This window comes from Camelus dromedarius, chromosome 2 (genome assembly GCF_036321535.1).
Source record: "Camelus dromedarius isolate mCamDro1 chromosome 2, mCamDro1.pat, whole genome shotgun sequence".
NCBI lineage: Eukaryota > Metazoa > Chordata > Mammalia > Artiodactyla > Camelidae > Camelus > Camelus dromedarius.
Window position 1 is genome coordinate 3,700,630 of NC_087437.1, and position 20,168 is coordinate 3,720,797.

The 20,168-nt window shown below is 48.1% G+C and overlaps 2 protein-coding genes across 13 annotated transcripts in view; one reads left to right on the forward strand and one right to left on the reverse strand.

Annotated features, from left to right (window-relative positions):
• Nucleotides 1–344, reverse strand: part of NEK11 (NIMA related kinase 11) — a 219,149-nt gene extending 218,805 nt beyond the window's left edge. For 4 of the 5 annotated variants that reach the window (XM_064490756.1, XM_010979689.3, XM_031465471.2 and 1 more), the window contains exon 1: nt 11–344. The gene's annotated coding sequence lies outside the window, so the exon portion shown is untranslated. The remainder of the gene's footprint in view (nt 1–10) is intronic. The other variant, XM_031465352.2, reaches the window with a different exon arrangement.
• Nucleotides 280–11,585, forward strand: ASTE1 (asteroid homolog 1). Of its 8 annotated transcripts, none has more exons than XM_064490729.1 (6): nt 280–327; nt 1,514–1,637; nt 2,456–3,099; nt 7,411–7,621; nt 9,162–9,351; nt 11,082–11,585. In XM_064490729.1, exons 2-6 carry the CDS (start codon nt 1,577–1,579, stop codon nt 11,410–11,412), a joined length of 1,437 nt encoding a protein of 478 aa, XP_064346799.1. In that variant the 5' UTR covers nt 280–327; nt 1,514–1,576; the 3' UTR covers nt 11,413–11,585. The 8 variants fall into 8 exon arrangements, 7 of the variants coding, with proteins under 7 accessions (XP_064346799.1, XP_064346790.1, XP_064346776.1 ...); XM_064490720.1 differs by lacking the exon at nt 280–327 and adding an exon at nt 490–622; XM_064490713.1 differs by lacking the exon at nt 280–327 and adding an exon at nt 535–826 and having other exon boundaries at nt 1,511–1,637.
• Nucleotides 11,586–20,168: the final 8,583 nt, after the last annotated feature.

Consider the following 20,168-nt stretch of genomic DNA (forward strand, 5'->3'; position numbering starts at 1 on the left):
CTTCGCGTACCTTCGCGGCTGGAGGGTCCCGCCCTTACCCGGGACGCACGAGCAGCCGCCTCACGTCGGGGAAGTAGCGCTGGCCGAACTCGCGACCACCGCGCGTCCCGGCTGCAGTGCGCTGTTGCCAGGGAGACGGCGCGGGGTGTGCCGGGAAGTCGCGCGCGGCTGCCGGGCGCCGTTGCCAGGGAGACGGCGCGGGGTGTGCAGGGAAGTAGGGCGCCGCTGCCAGGCGCCGTTGCCAGGGAGATGGCGCGGGGCGTGCCGGGAAGTCGAGGGCGGTGGCCCCGAGTGGTTCATCAAGGCGGAAGTGTGCGCCGACCCCAGGTGGGCGGGGAAAGGGGGCTGGCCCGGTGGGCTGAGACGCCGCAACCTGATAGCAGGCGTTCCAGAGCGTGCTTCCCAGCCTTCCTGAGCAACGTCGTGCTAGGCCCGAGGGCACCTAACTCTCTGCGCCAGCGGCGCCGCCGGCTTCCGGAACGGGGCTCCCCCGTGATAATGTCATACGCGGAGACTTCCGCTTCCGGTTTGGGGGTTGGACTCACGTGTCAGGGTTTCCAGGGCTCTACCGGCTCCTGCGGTCTTGTGATGGAGGTGCTGGTCCCCTGGAAGGACGAAGCAGGTGGGCGCTGCCGCTGCGCGTCCGAGAGGGGTGGTGTCTGAGAGCTGTGCTCGACGACACGGATCAAAGCTTTTGTGCGCCCTTCTCCTGTCTAGCCCGAATCTACTCTGCAGGGTCCTGCAGTCGTCTTAGGATGAGTTGCCGCAGTCCCTGCCCGCATTTGCTTTACGAGACAGTCTCACGGAGGAATGGGTACTACCCAGGGTAAGGTGCTGAGATACGGCCGAGACTGGGGCGAAGTGAGGCAGGCAGTGCACGGGGAATCCCCACACTCTGTAATCAAGATAGATGAATACTTATGCAATATCTCTCAAAATCAATTTTACTGCCAAAACCCCCCATGCTTAACCGTCTCACAGGTTTATACACAGGATCAATAACAGTGCCAGGGTTAGCCTGAGGCCAAAGGAGAAACTAGTAATACTGATCCTGAGACTTAAGTTAGCCAGATGGGGAAGGATATTTACGTAACTGGGCTGAATATGCAAAGCAAGAAGATGAAAAGAGCCGCTAGTTGGAGTGAAACTGGAGAGTCAAGTTCCTGGAGGCTTGCATCAGTAGTTTCCATGAGTAGTTTTCCTTCCTCAAAACTATTCTAATTAAGACGGGCCCACAAGCCAAGGCCTGAAAGAAACTCTTAGGCTCTGATTATCAACATAGAAAACTGGATCTATATTATTGACCCTAAACACTTTAGTTAACTGAAGCCCAGTACTTTTCAATATATTACTTGTGAGATTGAGAATATCACTTTTATAGCTTAGGACCTTTTACCTTGACCCCACACGCTGTGTTGTAGGGCGGTGACTGTCTCAGTATCAAAGTCTGCAGATGTTCTATTATTAGTGTGTCAGTAATGCGCTTTAACTGATTTTCCTTTTGAATCAGCAGCAGCCTCCCTCCCTGTCCAAAGATCGGACTCCACGAAACCACTGAGTTTGTGCCTTATAACATATGGGAAAAGCAAGAGAGAATGAAAAAGCTCTCAGCCAGCTGGGGTTGCCTGAGAATCTAGGTAAGAACTGAGACTCTGACTCCAAATATGTTATGTGTAAAGAACTCTTCATAACATTGGCTGTTGATTTGATGCTACTGGAAACTGACGTGGTCCCCTGCAACCGACATAGACTGAAAGTGTGTTCTGTTTAAAACAGGCAATTTTTCAGACAGTCATGGGTATCCGAGGACTAATGAGTTTTGTGGAAGATCACAGTAATGAGTTCTTCACCGATTTGAAGTTGCGAGACACAAAAATTATCATTGATGGCTATGCCCTCTTCCACCGGCTTTGTTTCAGTTCAGACTTGGATCTCCAGTATGGAGGGGACTATGATTCTTTTGCAGATGTTGTACAAAAATTCTTTGAATCACTATTTGCATGTAAGATCTGTCCCTATGTTGTGTTAGATGGAGGATGTGATATTTCAGATAAAAAGCTAACAACGTTAAAGGATCGTGCTAGAGAGAAGATCCAAATGGCCCACTCACTCTCTGTGGGCAGCGGTGGGTATGTGTGTCCCTTGCTCATCCGGGAAGTATTCATCCAGGTTCTGAACAGGCTGCAGGTGCCTTTCGTCCAGTGCTTTTCAGAAGCAGACCGGGACATTATGACTCTGGCTAATCACTGGAACTGCCCCGTGTTGTCGTCGGATAGTGACTTTTGCATTTTTGACCTGAAAGGTGGGTTTTGCCCATTGAACAGCTTTCAGTGGAGAAACGTGAGCACAATTAAGGGCACCGGAGACCGCTACATCCCTGCCAAGTGCTTTTCACTTGATGCACTCTGCCGTCACTTCAGCAACATGAATAAAGCTCTGCTACCTCTCTTGGCAGTGCTGTGCGGAAATGACCACGTTAACCTGCCTGTCGTGGAGACATTCCTCAGTAAAGTACGCCTTCCCCCCGGAGCTGCCGGTTCTAAGGGGAGGAGACACCACCGGGTGCTGGGACTGCTGAACTGGTTGTCTCACTTTGCTGGCCCTGCCGAAGCACTCAACCAGGTTCTGAAACAGCTCCCCAAGAAGAGTCGAGGAGATGTCAGGGAGCTCCTGTGCTGCTCCATGGAGGAGTACCTGCAGTCCCAGGTGAAGCTGCAGGACTTCTTCCAGCATGGTGCCTACTCCTGCCCGGACGCCTGCGGTCTGGGTCTCCCGCAGTGGGTGCTAGCGGCCTTGGCCAGAGGCCAGCTGTCCCCCTTCATCAGCGATGCTTTGGTGCTGAGACGGACCATTCTGCACACACAGGTGGAAAACATGCAGCAACCAAACGCCCACAGAGTCTCTCTGCCCATCCGGCAGGTCATCTATGGGCTTCTGGCGAATGCTTCCCCCCGTCTGGAAGACACGTCTGGGAACGCCCCGCCTCCTCAGCCTCTGGCTTTCAGGGAGGTGGAGAGGTTTCATAAAAACATCAAAACATCAATTGTTGCTGCAGTAGAACTGCCCAAGGATCATTGTGACTTAAGCAGATTGACCGAGGTAAGTGTTCGCAATACCAACAGTTTTTGTAGAGCACTTCACAGGTTATAAAGCGACTTTCTGTATACTATCTCTTCTAATAGAACGAACTGAGGTTGGTCGCTCTGTTGCCCCATTTCATAGCTGAGAAAGCTAAGACTCAAAGTAGGCAACTGTAGTCCTCCACCAGGGAGTTGTCAGTGCTTGGACTCAGACCTCGAGCTTGTAGCTCCAAATCTGCCTTTCCCACTGTGCTTCCATAGGATGCTTTGTCTCTGCAGTTATTACTCCTTTGCTGATAACGAGCCATCAATGGAATGGGGTTAGTGGCTAAAAAAAAAGAAAAGGAAAAATTTCTGAGCTGCAGAGGGGGAAAAAAGCATGCTTTTAGGCTTAGATCAGAGGCATAACTAACATCCCAGGCTGCGTCAAATTTCAATTAGCAAGATCAGTACCAATGCTTAGGTCTAATTTTTTATTTTCATTGGCGAGGGCCTTTTTTTTCCAGGCTTGAGGTTATGGCATCATGATGATTTGCTTAGTTCGATACTGAAAACATGACTTAAACTGACTCAGTATTGTTTAAACCTGAGCAACAGACCAGTCCCCTTTTCAGGGTAAAAGAAATTCTCACAGATCCCAGTGTACTTTTTTTTTTTTTTTGTAATAGTACATAAATATGTTAACAATTACAAATAGCTATGAAGCTGCTTTTGCGAACACAATTAAATTTAGGAATTAAATGTAGGTAAACTCAGGGTACCAGCTGGGATGCCCGTTCTTGGATCTGACTCGATATTGAGACCCGTGAGGCTCTCCCAGGTTACTGGTGGTGCCAGCCTGCTCAGGGAAGTGGGGCCGCAGCACAGCGTCCCCACGGGAGTCCTTACGGCAGTGTGACCATCAGTTCTCCACGGGGGTGGTTTTTACCCCCCAGGGACACTTTGGATTGGCAGTACTTGGCAATTTGGGGAAGGGGCGTGGTTGCTACTGGTGTCTGGTGGGGAGAGGGCAAGTGTGCCCTGAATATCTTACCAGGTGCAGTACAGCCCCATAGCAAGGAATTACCCAGCCCAGAATGTCGGTAGCCAGCTCCTGGCCTGCACAGTCGACTGGGAACCAGCCTGTCTAGCCTCCACATTGGTGATGGTCAGGCAGGAGGAATATGGTTCACGTGGGACAGGTCCTCAAGCCTCCTGGGCACGGGGTGTGACCACTGGTGGGAACCGGGGTGGTGAAACATTCGGGATTAGTGGTGGGGCACAAGCTGTAAACAAACTGAAGCCACTTAAAAAGTGAATCTTATGACACAGGAATGAGATCTCAAAGAAAGAAAAGGTCTTACTGGCCTCCTTCCACACAGGAGCCCTTCTTTCTTGTAACAGCTTCATAGACATGGCTTCTGAGGCCCCACAAGTGACAGCCTGCTCATAGGTCACAGCCCTCCAGAGCCAGTGTAGCTCAGTGTCTGGTCCCAGGCCCTGCCGCCCCGTGCCCCTTGTGGTCCCTGTCCTGATCTCTGACTGCTGAATAGTCCGACTGCTGCTTTCACGCCTTACATGCATCGTGAGTTCTTCGTCTGGTTTCATTGATTCAGCATGATATTGGTGAGATCCATTTGCACCCCAGGAGCGGTTGAGTATTGTTTCTGCTTTGTGGAGATTCGCCATAGTCGGGTTCTCCAGGGCGTGTGTGGGTTTGCAGGTGGGCAGTCATGAGTTGTGCCAGCAGACTGCGGTGCACGTGCTGTCGTGAGGACGTGGGCACGCCTCCTGCACAGACCGCTCGCAGTGGCGATGCTGGGGCACAGTGTACGCGAGTGTTCAGCTTGGAAGATCTGTTCCCAGTGGCCCTGCAAAGTGGTTTTACCAATAACTATTCCCAGCAGCAGCTGATGAGTTCCTCTAACTTTCCGTCCTTGCCCACACTTGGTATTTTCTATCCTTTAAAAAATTTTTTAGCTATCCTGATGGTTGTGTAGTTTTAGCCCATTTGGTGGGTATTAATTTGCATTTCTCTGATGACTTATTTGAGCACCTTTTCTTGTGTTTATTGGCCATCTGGATAGTCTGTTCAATTTCTGTTCAATGTCTTTTGCCCGCTTTTCTGTTGTTTTTATTTCTTTACACAGGATCTTTGTCAAATAATTCGCGTTGTGAGTAGCCACTCCCATTTTGTGGGGTGACCTTTCACTCTGCGTGTTTTGATGAACAGAAGTTCTTAATACGGTCTAAGTTTTTAGAACTTATGGTTATCATTTTTGTGACCTACTTAAATTATTACCTGCTCTAAGGTCGTGAAAATGTTCTGCCTTCCACGTGCAGTCTATCCAGAAGTGACTTTCTGTGTGTACAGTGTGACCTGGGGTTGGGACACTTTGTCCTCATGTGAAAGTCTAGCTGAGTCCACCTGTAGCCTACCAACTGTCCTGGCCACGTGCGGCTGACACGCACCTGAGTTCAGAGGTGCTGAGGTCTGAGGCTGGTGTCCATGGGATAGCACAGTGGGTCCTGTATTTAGCTCAGTCTTGTTAGCTCTGATTAGCCCGTGATAATTCTGAATGGTATCAGGTGCAAATCGAGTCCAAAGCTATGCAGGTACCAGCGTAGAAACTCTGCGATAGTGTCTGTTCACTGTGCTTTCTTAGCACCATGTGGTAATACTGCTACTGTATCTGCTGCGTGCCGCTGTTGTCATGGAAACGCCACACCAGCTCCTGTGTAAATTCCCGCAGTGACCGCACAGGGTAGCGTCTCTACTCGGTCCTCCTGGTTGCCGTGGACAGGGCACCACTCAAGTTAACAAGGAGAGGTTAACTGTGAGGAGAGGTGCGTGTGGGTCAGTCCGAGGGGAAGTCAGTGCCAAGACCAGCCTCTCCCTGGCACCTCTGCCTCTGGCAGCTTCTTCTGCAGACTTGTCAGGACCAGCGGGTCTCTTGAGCACGTGGTGTGACTCACTCCCGTGCCCATTTTACAGGCGATCAGACCAACTGTCCAGAAGCTCAGCAACTTGCTCAAATGCTTGGTGGTGGGGGGGGGGGGAGCCTCTGGGGTCAAAGCCACACTCTGCTTGATTCATAAAGGTTGTAACTTGGCTAGAGAGTTCAGTAATTCAAGCTTACATGTCAGAGAGGAGTTCGTGTATTTTCTAGCTTTGTTTGGTATGTCTTTCTACCAGTTGAGATGATAAGGAGTATATTTAACTGTAAGTACTTAATGCTCCTTCCCATGGGGTCACTGGAAAGCAACTACATATTTCCAATTTTAAAATTTTTATCACAATATTAAATTCTTAAAACCAGCACTTATAAATATTGTATTAAAGCTGTCACACATTGATGAGGAAACTCTTTTGTCAGTTATGACATGTTTCATTTCATGTTAAGATCTCTGTTTTCAGCTGTCAACACACTTTTTTACTCACTGGGTGTTAGATGCCAGACTGATCCTCCCAGAAAGTCAAGGAAGAAATCTTTTCTGGCTATGTGCAGACACTAGTAATACAACGTTTTTTCCTCTTGAAGTTTGATTGTGAAGTCCCAGTAAGGTTCCCTTATCTGTAAGTGTGAGACCTGTAAGGTCCCTTATGGTTCTTAAATCTTAAGATTCATTAAGGTAAGATTATTTCTGTTGGCAGGCAGCCTGAGGCCCTCCTCGCTGTGTAGTTCCTTGTATCCGAGGCGCACCCTGTAGAGCACAGAGTAAAGATCGGGGGAGGGGGGTTACACGCATGGTGCAGGCAGTCCTTAAACACTCCCATTCCCTTGAATGCACCCATCACTAGAAGTGGGCATCCCACCCAGGACAGTCCTGTGTGGGAGAAAACAGACTGTAAGACACTCATCGGGGGCGTGAGTCAGGACCCGGACAGACAGAAGCCGTGTGACCCCAGCAGAGGGTGCTGTCATCCAGGCCTGCCTTCCGCAGTGAGCAGAAGTGACAGTGGAGCAGGTGGGGCCGAGGTACTCCCAGGCAAGTAGGGTGGGGCTGAGTACAGATTTTTGTTTCTTAAAGCAGATTAATAGTTGTGGTGTGGACTCCAGGCTCCCCTCAGGTTTCCTGGGTCAGTTTCAGGGGTGGGGCTTGGTTTTAACCAGCTGCCCAGGGAGCGGCAGGCTGGGGATGCAGCCGCCTTCATGGGGCTGTGACGAGCAGGGCTGTGCAGAGGGAGGAGACCTGTCACCTTGCTCATTAAGCACCTTATTAGGTTCTCAGTGTTCCAGGTGCGGCTGATGCTCTTCCACAGGGAGATAAACTGACCCAGCAGTTTCATTTACATGAAAGCCTCTTCATGTCCCAAAGTAACGTGCAGTTGTCTGGTGTGCAATTTCAGCTCTCAGTGGCGAGCCGGCAGGCCCTCCTGTTAGAAGCGCTGAAGGTAAGGCCAGCTGTCCTGGACCCCGTCCCCGCCTCCTTGAAGTTGCCTATCGCTGTCAGCTGCTACTGGTTGCAGCAGGCGGAGGCCAAGGTGAGACTGCATCACCTCCAGGCCCTGCTGCTGGGGATGCTGCTGGGGCCCCTGCGCACTGTGGCCCACGGCCCTGGTAGGTGTCTGGGGATCCCAGGGGTGAGTTTCCTCATGCTACTTGTGTACAGTCAGAAGTTTAAACAGACAGACAGAAAGGTGGCCTCAGACTACTTCATCAGTTCTGTCAGAGCCTCCAAGTGGAGGCACCGGAGTAAGCGCCCGTTCCTCGAGGAGGAACTTGAGCACTTCCTGGTGCCGGCCAGAGCCGGAGGGCTGGACCCTGAGGGCTCGGCTGTGAGGCCGCGTCCCCCACTCTGTGCCCATGCTCCCGTCTGCCGGGTGTGCCTGTGCCACCTGTGGTGGCTTTGTGTCCCCGTCTCCAGAGCAGCAGCCGCACCAATGGGAATGTCTGCACAGCTGCCCCTCGGGGAGACTTCCCCCGACCCACAATCACAGTAAACATTCTTGCTGTTTTCCCTTTTTCCTCCACTATAAGTTTCAATTAGTATGTAAGTAGTGGTGGTAGAAATTGTAACTTCTCTATTAGGGAAACGGATGTTAGGCAGTTCCGCCTTCAGCAGAGTGTCGGTGCACTGGGGCGCTTCAGCGCTCGTTACAGGACTGTGAGCGCCCCTGCGCTGCGTCTCACCTGTGGGTGTAGTAGTGGTCACATTCCAGAACCGCACTGCTGACGTGACAGCTGCTGGCCACACGTGGCTGTTTAAAGTGAATTAAAACCCAGCTTCCCGGTACAAGGGCTGCGCATCCAGTGTGCGAGGCCGCCATATCAGGCGCCCAGGTAAGGGGCAGTCCCGTCACTGCAGGGGGTTCTCCTGGGTAGCACTGCTCTGGCCTTTGCTCTTTAAAATGAGTTCCTAAGAGGAGGAAGCAGCACAGGAGACTCCAGGACACCCTGTGTGGGAGAGCGGCGGTCAGGAGGGGACAGCCCAGCAGGAGGGGCAGGTTAAGGGTGTGGACCCCACACCCCAGCAGGCTCAGGGTGACAGGTGGGCCTCCTTTTCCCTCCTTCCCAGCTGCCCCAGGTGGCATGTCCGGCTCAGAGCGGGGTCCCTGCGGATGTTCTGGGGGGTTGCTCATCTTCCTGGTCCCCATCCTTGGCCATGATGGGGGTCAGCGACTGGCCTCATGCTTTGTGGGTCATACTCTTGTTTTCCTCCCATGAAACCAAAGTTAAAAAATGTTCTGAACACGTGGCTATTTCTTTAAGGAAATTTAGCACAAGAGAACAGTAAAGAGAATGTTATTTCTAACAGTAACTAGTATTTTTCACAGAGAAATTGACAGTTTGGAGAGTTCAGATACAGATGTGTTTAAGGTCAGGTTGTAGATGAGTGGAAGAGAGAATTTTTTAAGGAAAAAAATCAGTAATTTGGGGTTGAAAAAAGTTAGGTTGTTGTTGGAAAGGCATCTCAGTATAAACATTTGTTCATATGTTGAAAAGCTTTTGCAGTGTCATTAATGTAGTAAAGAGCCAAGAGGAAAGCATTGTGGTTATTTAAACCAGTCCTTCTTGTGGAATTTGAAGTTTTACATACGGGGAAATCACAGAGTGATCGGTGTCTCTGGAAGCACTGCCCTCGGCCCTTTCTCCCTAGACGAGGCGGGCCAGCGCTGGGTCGGTGCCCTGGCGCTGTGCGAGGAGCTGCAGGGGGCCAGGGCGCCGCCGGGCCCGGGGCTGGACCTGGACGCGGCCCACACCTTCTGCCAGTGGCAGTGCTGTCTGCAGATGGGGCTGTACCTTAACCAGCTGCTGGCCGCACCTCTCCTGGAGCCCGACCTCACCTGGTAAGTCCCGGGACCTGGCTCAGTGCCATGCAAACAGGGAAACACTCCCACCTACTCATAAAGCAAAGGAGATTTTTTTTTTTTAATGAATCTTAGTATAACTGGTCCTGGATCACTGTTAAAGCTGAAGAGCTTAATACTGATTTTAAAAATACTGAGCTCCATATTCCCAAAGGATGTTTCCATGACTGGATCAGATTGTTAAAACTCAGTACAGGTGAGAGGAGACACAGTGGTGATGGGATGTGACCCGCTGGCTCCTGTCTCTCAGGCCTGCGCTGAGACGCCCCGTTACAGAGGCTCTTTCTCTCTGATGCTCCTGCGGACACAGTCCTCTCTGCCTCCAGTCACCCAGCCCCGTTACTCTGCTTCTGTGATCACATTTCCTGCCGCTTGTCCGCACATTCGCGCACATATCTACTCAATGCCCACCATGTGCAAGGCTGTCACAGAGCCCTCGTCTCAGTGAGAGGACAGTTAGACGCCACTGGGTTTCTGCTGGGGGCTCCACAGGGTGGAGGATGAGGGGAGGCAGCCTGCATGCCAGGAGCTGAGTGGGAAGGCAGGACGGCAGGAGGGTGGGCAGGAGCAGGCGGGCTCAGCGGGCCGGTGTCCTGGTCCAGGGGGTACTCCTGGGGGCGGGGGTGCTGGGGGAGGGAGATGAAAGGGAGACGGTTAGAGAGGGAGTTAGATTCTGGTGCCGCGTCTCTGCCCTGGACCACGAGTCGGGCGGGGCTGGGACTTGGCTGTCTGTTTACTCTTGTAGCCCCAGGGCCCAGCACATGGCAGGGACTCAGATATTTGCTGAGTAAAGAAATGAGTGACATCCGGAGGCGCACAGTAAACGCAGGCGTGACTGTGACTGTCTCATGGTGAAAGCGTCCTGGCAGTAGTGTCGTCAGCACGCCCTAGAACCTTCTACCGAGTAAGACAGGCTGGCCTTTGACCTCCGGACTCTTTATGGCTTTCCTTTCCTAATTCGGGTCATCCTTGACTGGATCCTCTCCGGTTACCACAGGTGCCTCTAAAACAGAACAGCAAAAGCGAGGCCAAACAGTCCCCTTAAGAGTGGTGTCAGCAGGACTGTCCTTGCATCTCAGCGTAACCAAGGCTTCATATTTTATTTATTTAAACAGTTCCATTGTTTTAATTTTTTTAAATTGAAGTATAGTCGGTTTACAATGTTGCGTTAATAGCAAGGCTTTTTAAATGCTTTTACGCTGATTAAAGGATGGTTCTGCACCAGTTTCTAAGGCACCACTGCCCAACCCTGGCAGTAAGTTAACTAATAAATTTGTGGCTTCCAGTCAGTCCCGTCTTACATTTGTGAAGTAGGTTTTCATTAATCCAAGTGAATGAGTAACCTTGCAAATGATGTGATTAAGTTTTCTCGTATTTCAACAGACTGCCTGTTTGCTATTTTCAAAGGCATTTTCAGTTCCTTTTCTTTGAAGTGTTAAGAGGCCTGCTTGGCTCTGGGCTTGTTGCAGAACCAGCAAGCATCCATCACTTAATTTGTTGACAAAAAGTTCTAAATATCAGCCAAGAAATAATGTTTGTAACAACAATTCAGTTCCTTCCTTCAAGAAACAGACTATTCTTAAGTCATTTTAGCAGAGAGATGTTAGAGGCGGGACACACTCAGTATGGGACGGGCCGGTGGGCCGGGGCAGCATCGTCCCGGCACCGGACCTGGCATTAACGACGCCCTCTCCTCTCCCGTTGAGCAGCGTGTACAGTGGGAGCCTGGCACACGGGCTGTGCCGCCGCCTGCTGACATCAGCCTCGGCGGAGGGGCTCCTGCGCGGGTGTCCCGAGGCGCAGCAGCTTTACGAGTGCCTGATCCACGCCACGAGGTCCTGTGCCCCTGCTGAACTCTTCCTACCAAAAAGCAAGTCAAACTCCAAAAAAAAAAGGCAAAAGAAACAAGGCAGCAGCGGGTCCAAGAACAGAGTGGGGGCCATCTCAGACATGGGAAATTGGTACGAGGGAGGCAATCGGTTTGGGCTGTTAATGGTCGAGAACCTGGAGGGATGCATGGAGGCCTCTGAGCTGGCATGAATGCCGGCTGCCACCACAGGTGGAATTCTTACTGAAAACTGTCGTTGCCGCCCTTGAAATGACTGACTTTTCTTCAGAATTAATTGTTAGGGGATAAACATGTAGTGGGTAATCTGTGAATTCCAAGGTATTTTGTATTCTACTTTTAATAAATGCAACCTGATTTAAGTAAACGTCTGTATTCCTTAAACACATTGGAAAACATGTTTGTATGTCTCATGTTCCACTTCACTAAGTTAATAATAGTCTGTAACCTTCAAATTGCAGCAACTCAGCCAAGCTGTTTTCAAAAAGAAGTCCTACGTCAGTGACTTCCTGTAAGCTGAAGCTGGATTATTACCATTTAAGACAATACTTTTTTTTACATCTGTTTCCTTTTCATCCTTTATTATAAAAGGTCCAGGCATTGGAAGGTAGATGTGAGCCAGACAAGAAACGATAGACCTTTAAATGCTTTGTCAAGGAGACCATGGCAAGGCTGATAAGTGATTTAAATGTGCCCAGGTTTTAAAACAGAAATTGAAACTGTAATGGTCCCAACAAAATAAGAAACAGCATCCTGAGACGCTAAATCCAGAGACCAAGACAGTAAAATATCAGAGGTGTCAGAGGTGTGCAGCAGAGTCGGAAGCCAGGCTGCTGCTTACGCCGCCAGCTGAGCCACTACGGGATGTGAAACTAACCGGCGGAGTCGTAACCAGCATTTTAGATGGACCACATCGGACATGCACATCATATATGGACGGTTAAGGTACCGGCCTGCAGTCGAGACATTTAGAGGCACTGGCCTGGAACACATGAGAGGCTGCTGGAGTACACACACCAGCAGGATCGCAAGGGCCCTGGCCAGTTCCAAATAAAGGACTTGAGAATGAAAAAGCAGGTGGAGTGAACAGGTGGGGTAAGACCTGTCAATCTGAAGGTACAGACCGCCCTCCCCTTCCTGGGTATTCAGACCAATTCTGTTCCTCTTCTCTGCTCTCCTTGGAATGTTCCATCAGCAGCTAACTGGTTTTAAGCTGTTTTTTTTTTTTTTTTTCTTTTGAGCAGGCCTATCATAATTTCTCAGTCTCTGGGAAAGAGTTCCCTCTACTTCCCACGAGGCACAGTACTCTTAGAACAGGTCAGCCAGCAAAAGCCAGGGCCACACACACACACCTCCCAAGGGTCTGGCTTGAGCCGTTTAACAAAATGCAGAAACACAATCTCACAGGCTCCTAAAGTTTTCAAGCCGAAAGCCTGGTTTCTGTTTCAAATAAGAGTTCTTGAAAGGAAATTTTTGTTTAAGAGTGCATGGGGCTGTAGGAGGGTGGTTTCTATTTCTAAAGATTCCCAGAACCAAGAAAAGAGCAGTCACATGCATCAATTTTTGAGAAGATACATGTGTTTCTAGCGAATAATGGATCTAATGGGGACTGTATGCACGTAAGATCTTTGTAGTATGAAAACTCTCCCCAATTCCTGGAGTCGGGCCAATCTGGAAATCCTACCAACAGGAGTGTCCTGTTTCCTGGCTCACCATCAGCACTGCTTCTGAAAACCATCAACCTCCCAAGAAAAACCTGTTCACTCCTGCTTCCACTTTGGCAAATAACTGGTCTGACAGGCACCAGACCAAGGCGTGTAGGACTACAGAATGTAAAGTCACTAAATTCTATCGCTCACTTTTTTCTTCATTAGACGGAAGTTTTCAAGCAAGGGGCTCCCTTCCGTTGACATGAGAAGCCAGGTTCCTTCTGCAGCCACTGCAGTCAGGGCCTTTCACTTGCAGTTACCCAGTCTTGCAGTAAAGGAGTTAAAATCCAATCGTGTCCACTAACTCCTCTCCGTGAGAACTCAGGAAGGGCGCCTCCCTGGAACACATCTTCTGTATCTGTCAAGCCAGAGGTCGCAGGCACCCCACGGGTGTCTGAGGGGTTTACCAAACAAATACGAGGGGCACGTGGGGCACTCGGTATTTATCTCAACATGTCTGTCTGTAATAAATTTCAGTCAAGGCAGCTAGAAATGATTCCATCCTTTGTACCAAATTGAACTGAAATACTGTTTATTTTGGACAGCTATATTAAAAAGATGCCTCTCCACCTGCACAACTTTTCTGAGCATACAGGACATGTTGCTTTGGCATTCCTCTCCAGGTCTGAGTAACGCCAAACTTCAAGCCTATCCAGTTATATAAATTCTAAACAAGAACCTCATGCTGAGGAAAAATGTTTTAAACTTCAAAAGCAGGGACTGGCCCCAGGCAGTGTACAGTCTGTTCACATGGGAGAAATGGATGAATGAAGTAATGCATGGAGTGTTCCAGCTAGTTTCACTGGATTCAGTTTTCAGGGAGAGAAATCAAATTTCATATGAGCACACCGCAATGCACAAGCAATCACTTTTATCCCTAATTGTATTGACAACATTTTAGGTATTTGGTTAAAACAACTAAATCTTTCAGTATTTATTAGATGTATGTATGTATGTATGTATGTATGTGTGTGTGTGTGTGTACACATATTTTAAGAAACAATTTTCCCATTACCACTTTAGAAGACACTTGGATATTTCTATGTACAATATAACCCACTGTCAGTAAGATCAGGGAGTATCTAGGAATGTTTTTTGCAAAAAAAACAAACTGAAACAAAACAATTGATCAGAACCTATCAGTTTTAGATTTTTGATAATTTCTAAGACTGACTCATTTGACTTTGTGAAAAAATTATACCATCGCTTAAGCTAGCACTCAAGAACCAGAAAATTTACATATAATTAGTGCTTTCTGGAGGACTAACTGAAGGGCTGGTTCTTGTGGAAAAACTGTGTTGTCTATCCAGCCACCCCCCTCCCCTCAGTCTTCCTCTGGTTCATGTGTTCCACAAGGGGAGGAGGGAACAAATCAAAGGACGCTGACAAGAAAGACACAGTCCCCTCTGCACGGGGCCTCAGTGCTTGCTGTCATGGACACACAGTATGACTGTTATTTCATGATGCAGGGTGTTCCATGTGGGTTAATCTGCCTATTAGCAGGTAAACTCACTCTGATGTGGAAACCTTTTTCTGAGTACATACATACTAAAATTACTCTGAAAAAAAATGGAGTTTGTAAACATACTGAGAACTGCTATAGATTATTGCTAAAATTGCTGTGACAACACAGCATTTTTATGCTTTCATTAAAATACTGGAAGGGAAACCCCATTTTCAGATTCCCTACTCAGTTGCCATACATTTGTGCAGGATGGGGTGTGGCTGGGAAGTGAGGGAACCAGTGGTTCTGTGGTGGATGTAAGTTAGGCATACCTTTCAGGTGCTAACAATCTTGCTAGGCCACTGGATATATGTCTGCAGCTGAGATTAAAGTCTTTGGGTGATGAAATTACGAAATGTGTTCCTCTTCTATTCCTGTGTTTGCAAATATCTCCAACGAGAATGCTGTCCTATTATAATCAGAGAAATGTTTGTCACAGTTGAAGACTCTAGGAAACATGGCCTCGAGAGAGCACGCTTCTGCTGTTCCCTTGTCTTGCCCCCAAACCTAAGGAAAACAAGAGGTAAAGGTGGTGGGCAGGGGCCTTTGGTGTTGAAATCTGGGAGTGGTGACGTCCACAGACCCAAGTGCCCGAAGTCCTGGAGCCCTTCAGACTCCCAGAGTCATGCAACTTGTTTTGTTTGGTTGGTTTTTTTTTTAACAAACTAAAGAAACTGACCCTATCATGATAACCATAATTTACTTTGTAAAGCTATTTTGATAGTCAGACAGCCAAGGGTGGACGTGAAGAGGAATTCACTACGAAATACTGTCATAACTTTACCTTAGAAATATAAATACTATGCAAATGTTTTGGTTTAGAATATTCTGTTCTGAGAAAATGAGTTAAAGTGTATTTTTCTCTAAGGCTGGAATAGTAGTTTACTTTGGTTTCTACTATTACTAAACTTCGTCTTCTGTAAGCAAGAGAACAGACTCCAGCCTGCTCAAGTTAAGCCTGTTTCTGTGTTTGTGTTGGGAAGAGAGGGCAGCCCCCACTTCTCCTGTACGTCCAGTGGGTGGGAGGAGGCAGGCGGACCAGAGAGGGGCAGACTCTACAATAAAAGCTTGGGGGGGATGTGTATGTCTGTGTGTGTTGAGGACCACAACTTGGATGGGACAATAGATCAGACAGTCCACCCATGACAAGAACAAGGCGTCTTGGGAGATGAGCTGGGACAGATAACAGCGGCACGTCTGTCCTACTGACGGTGTTCTGGGCGCAGGCTGAGACTGGCCCCTGTACAGGAGCCTCAGTGGAGACCCAGTCCCTGACGGCAGTCAGGTACCAACTGCATCCATCCCAGAGGCAGTGTCCTGCTGGGAGCCTGAAGGGTAGGGAAACCGAGCGGTGCGTGAGCCTGTCCTCCTTTCTGAGTACCTACACGGGCAGGCAGCCCTCCCCCCTAAAGGGTCAGAAGGTAAGCATTTTGGGTTTCATAGGCCTTGTGGTCTCCGCACAGCCACATGTCTCCAGCTGCACCTGAGTGAGTGGTCAGCCCTGTCTGAGTGAGCATGTGTAGCTGGGGTCCACTGAAACTTGCAGCCATGGTTTGTCAACCCTGATGCTGAGTCAACAGCACCGTGTGACTAAGTTAAGGAGCTAGTAAAATAAACTGTTTCCCTAACTTGTAACACCTCTAAACAATTCATGGGCAGCCTAGACCTGCCCCATGTACAAAGATGCTTATAAATTCTCATGCAGTCCTATTAGGCAACCGTATGGATGCACATGAGAAAGGTGAAGACGTATCGTGTGTAACTCCCTAAAAGTGACTTCACTGTGCTTCAGCAAAGCCTGGCGTGTCTCTCCTATCAAGCATGTTCCTTCTGCCATCCTGTTTGGTGGGGGCCTGCTATATACTGCTCCAAGGATAATATTCTGTAGGACTCACGTAACAAGCTGGTTCACATTATGCTTTTGTAAGTTGCAGACTTGATGGAAAAGAGCAAATGGTCAAGGCACTACGATATTTTCTTTAAGAGCATAAGATGGCACCAAACTGTCACTTCTCAACAGGCACTTCAGTGTACCTGTCAAAGGGAAAGCCTTAACAGAAACTCACTTTTAATACAGTTGAGTGAATGGGTATTAAAAAAAAAAACAACTCTGTATTAAAAAGCATATTTTGTTTTGAGTTGAAAAGCTGGAAATAGCCAGAAAACAAAATTGCACCTCTCCAGGGTCACATAGAACCATGTGCCCAATTTCTAGCACTGTGAGCTGTTAATACTGTGAGCTGTGGTTTCCACTCAGAAAACACTTGTCTCAGTAAACACTGTGGTCACTGCTGAAGAACTAGTGGTGATGGGCGGCCTGCACTGATGTGTGAGAGGCTGTTCAGCCAGGTCTGACAGCCATGGGGCCACCGCAGCAACGAGGGCCTCTGCTAGGATGTTTGTCACTCTGGCTAGACTTGCGCAAAAAGGGAGAGGATGGGTGGAGCCAGGTGACCCGTGATCCGCACACTGCCTGCCTGGAGCAGCGTGCAAATATGGGCAGTCACCACACCCGCACGCACATAGGAACACCAGCAGGGTTTTTTCGTAAGGATACAATGGCTCGAATATTCTTCCTACCCAAACAGCACCACTTAAACCTTGTTTCAATGAAAAGAGAAGATTAAACCAAATTTCTGTCTAGCTTTATCAATTTAAGTGGCTTAGACTTATATTTTTAATGCTTTCTAAAAAATAAAATCCCACAATTTAATGCCTAAACTTATGGCCGCATTTATTCTTAACATACATCTTTAGAGCCGCCCGGAAAGGCCATCCTGGTTGGCTCTTCAGCTGGGCTTTGAAGAACAGGAAAAAGTTCTGATTCTCAAAGTTGAGACAGAGGAAAAAGTATTTCAAACTGAAGGAATACTGTCCAAAAAGACCAGGAAATGGACTGTGTTGGAACATCATGTGGGATTTGAGGCTAGAAAGATCCAGAGAATTATGAGTAAAATGGAAAAGACAAAAAACCTGAACATTGTTTTCTCCTCTCCTCACCAGCCATAAATTATTTGTTTGGAGCAAGTAGCTGTTTTCTAGTGTTAATGTTACTTACTGGGTTTCCACACACAGCTAACTTCAGTGTAGGTACATAGTTCTTTGCTATATATACTCTCTTACCTCTTACGAGAGTGTTTTATTGCAAATATCAAAAGATGTGCCACCAATAATTCAGATTGGTGTTTTCCAGTCAGTAACCTCATAACAGGTCCACTTTGAAAGCTCTATAAACAAAGGAGGCTAAATGTTGTCTTTTCACCCTGCATTCTGAATTTATTATACTGTTCACTGATTCTTAATATTACTATAATAAAGAAACTACTTTCAGTAAGTATCTTATTCTGTCAAAGCTGAAATAATATTCCTTTACTGCTTTATTTTACCACAATTTTTCAAAAAAAAAAAATCGATGCTTGTAAGAAATCATTTTCCTACTACTTTATAATGAGCCTTGGCTTTGATTCACCCTGTGCTAGCAGTGTACTCTGACATGTCCCCTGGGAAAGGACGCCACAGACTCTACATTTCACACTGACCTGTGTCCCACCAAAGGCCACAGGTATCCAAACCAGAAGCAGCTGGACGCTGGGCCATCTTCCATGCCGCGTCCGAGCTCCCCCCAGAAGGGAGGGTCCGAGCCTTGCCCTCCGGGCTGGCTGCCACAGCTCAGGCCCTCCACCCCTTAGCTTCTGCAGGTCTTTGTCCTCACAAGCCGCCTCTGTGCTTCTGTCAGGTTACAACTCGTAACCAGAAATCTAACTCGTACCAGCTCTGAAGCCCTCCCGCAGGCTGCAAGGCGAAGTCATCACCTTCATCCCTTGGCTCCTGCCCTCCCTGCAGCCCCTGGCATCATACATCTCCCACCTCAGCCCCAAACTCCCGTGGCTTTCACCTGCTCCTTCCAGACCCACCAGCACCTCTGCAGGGCTCTGCCATTTGGCTGCAGTGTCCTGCTGTTCTTAGCTCAAGAGTCTCAACCAAGGCTTGATTCAGACACCACGAGTTCTAGGCAATTTCCTGGCCAGCCTCCTCCCGTGACGCGCCCTCTGCTTTGGCTGCTGAAGCGCGTGCGGCAGCACTTACCACTGCCCCCAGTGTCTTTCACTCTGGTCTCCAGGGTTATGACTGAGAGCTTCCAAAATCTGAACCTGCAAAAATATTTGCAGACTATCATACCTAAGGTAACATGAAGGACTGGTTAACCATTATCCATCATTAACAATAACCAACACTAAAAACCAAACCCCCAAATCCAACAAGAGTCAGTGGTCATACCAGTGCTAACTGAGCTCAAGGGAGCTTAATGATCAGGATGCTCTTCTGTCCGGGCGCGTATCACACAGGGGTAGTATTTATCCACACCATGTCTTAGTATGCAAATCAGCTATTGCTCACACTGCAGCCTAGTCTAAAAAGGTATTTCAAAGATTTCCAAATGCCAGCGTCAATGGAAATCTCCAGAAATGTGTACTGGATTCATCTTAATGTGTGTGAATGCCAGGACCACTAACTTTCATGAAACAGCTTGGTAAGAGGTGTACCCTCCGCTAACCCTGTCCTCGCGCCCCTGAAGGGCAGGGACGCCGTCATCACCTTTCCATGCCTCATCACGCCAGGTGCTCAACAGAAGTTCAATGAATTGACAAAACTCATCCCTCCATGTTTCTGGGTGGGTCATGCGTAGAAGCAAAATGCATAGGAACTGCCAAATGACAAAAGGTAGCAAAGTTAATTAAGGTTCTTAGATGTGACATTGATTGTTTGCCACCAATTCACTTCACTGAGAAACTATTTTGATTATGGCCAGTACTCACTTTACTTGTGCACCACAGGAAAGAGGTCAAAACTTACAAAATGACTTCAGGAAGACAACTGATGTAAAAGATGTACCCTGCATAGGTATGAAGGTAAAAAATGTGATTTATCCTTGTGGTGTGGTTACTGCTATTAAGTAAAGCCTGTATGTGGCGGGGGCGGGGGGGGGGGGGTTATCACTAGGTCATGCAGTGCCCGGAACAGACGTGAGAGGACGTGCCCAGCGCTGTCCCCTCTGCAGCCAGTTTTCACCATCTGAGGACTGTCTACCTGGTCAGTGAGCTACTTAAAGTTCCCTTCTTTTCTTTCCTGCTGTTTAATCAATTTGAAGTCAATAACTTCATGAGGTATTCTAGCAGGGAAAAATCAAGTAAGTTAGTGTTTTAGGGACTCTAGCAAGTCCGAGGGCCAAGAAATGGGGCAAAAAATAAAAACTGAAAAATTTAGATACTAGTGGATTTGAATGATTATGCTAATTCAGATGATATACAACACAAAATACACACACACACACAGACTGTGATTTGTTGTTATACTATGGAAAACCTGTTACACAGATGTAGTGTGCCTGTACCATACATCTCGCTTCCTGTTAAATCACACCCTCTGTACTATGAGTACTGCCTAATTTCTGTATCTTCAACACCCATAAGATTTTATTTTTAAAATTTTAATGTATTTATTTGTTTTTTTGTTTGTTTTTGTTTGTTTGGGGGAGGTAATTAGGTTTATTTATTTATATTGTTTTTTAACAGAGGTACTGGGGATTGAAACTAGGACCTCATGCATGCTAAGCATTCACTCTACCACTGAGCTATACCACCCCCCCCCAACATCCACAAGATTTTAATGTTAATAGTTGAAACTGGAAGAACATTAACTTATGGCAGGAAATCATTCTGGGGGGAGGTTCAAAATC

Excerpts from the sequence above, each read along its gene's own strand:
- ASTE1 (XM_031464886.2), top strand. The coding sequence starts at position 1,795 with ATGGGTATCCGAGGACTAATGAGTTTTGTGGAAGATCACAGTAATGAG. Across the intron at positions 3,100-7,410 it reads ACTTAAGCAGATTGACCGAG|CTCTCAGTGGCGAGCCGGCA; the intron begins GTAAGTGTTCGC and ends GTGCAATTTCAG. Across the intron at positions 7,622-9,161 it reads CACTGTGGCCCACGGCCCTG|ACGAGGCGGGCCAGCGCTGG; the intron begins GTAGGTGTCTGG and ends CTTTCTCCCTAG.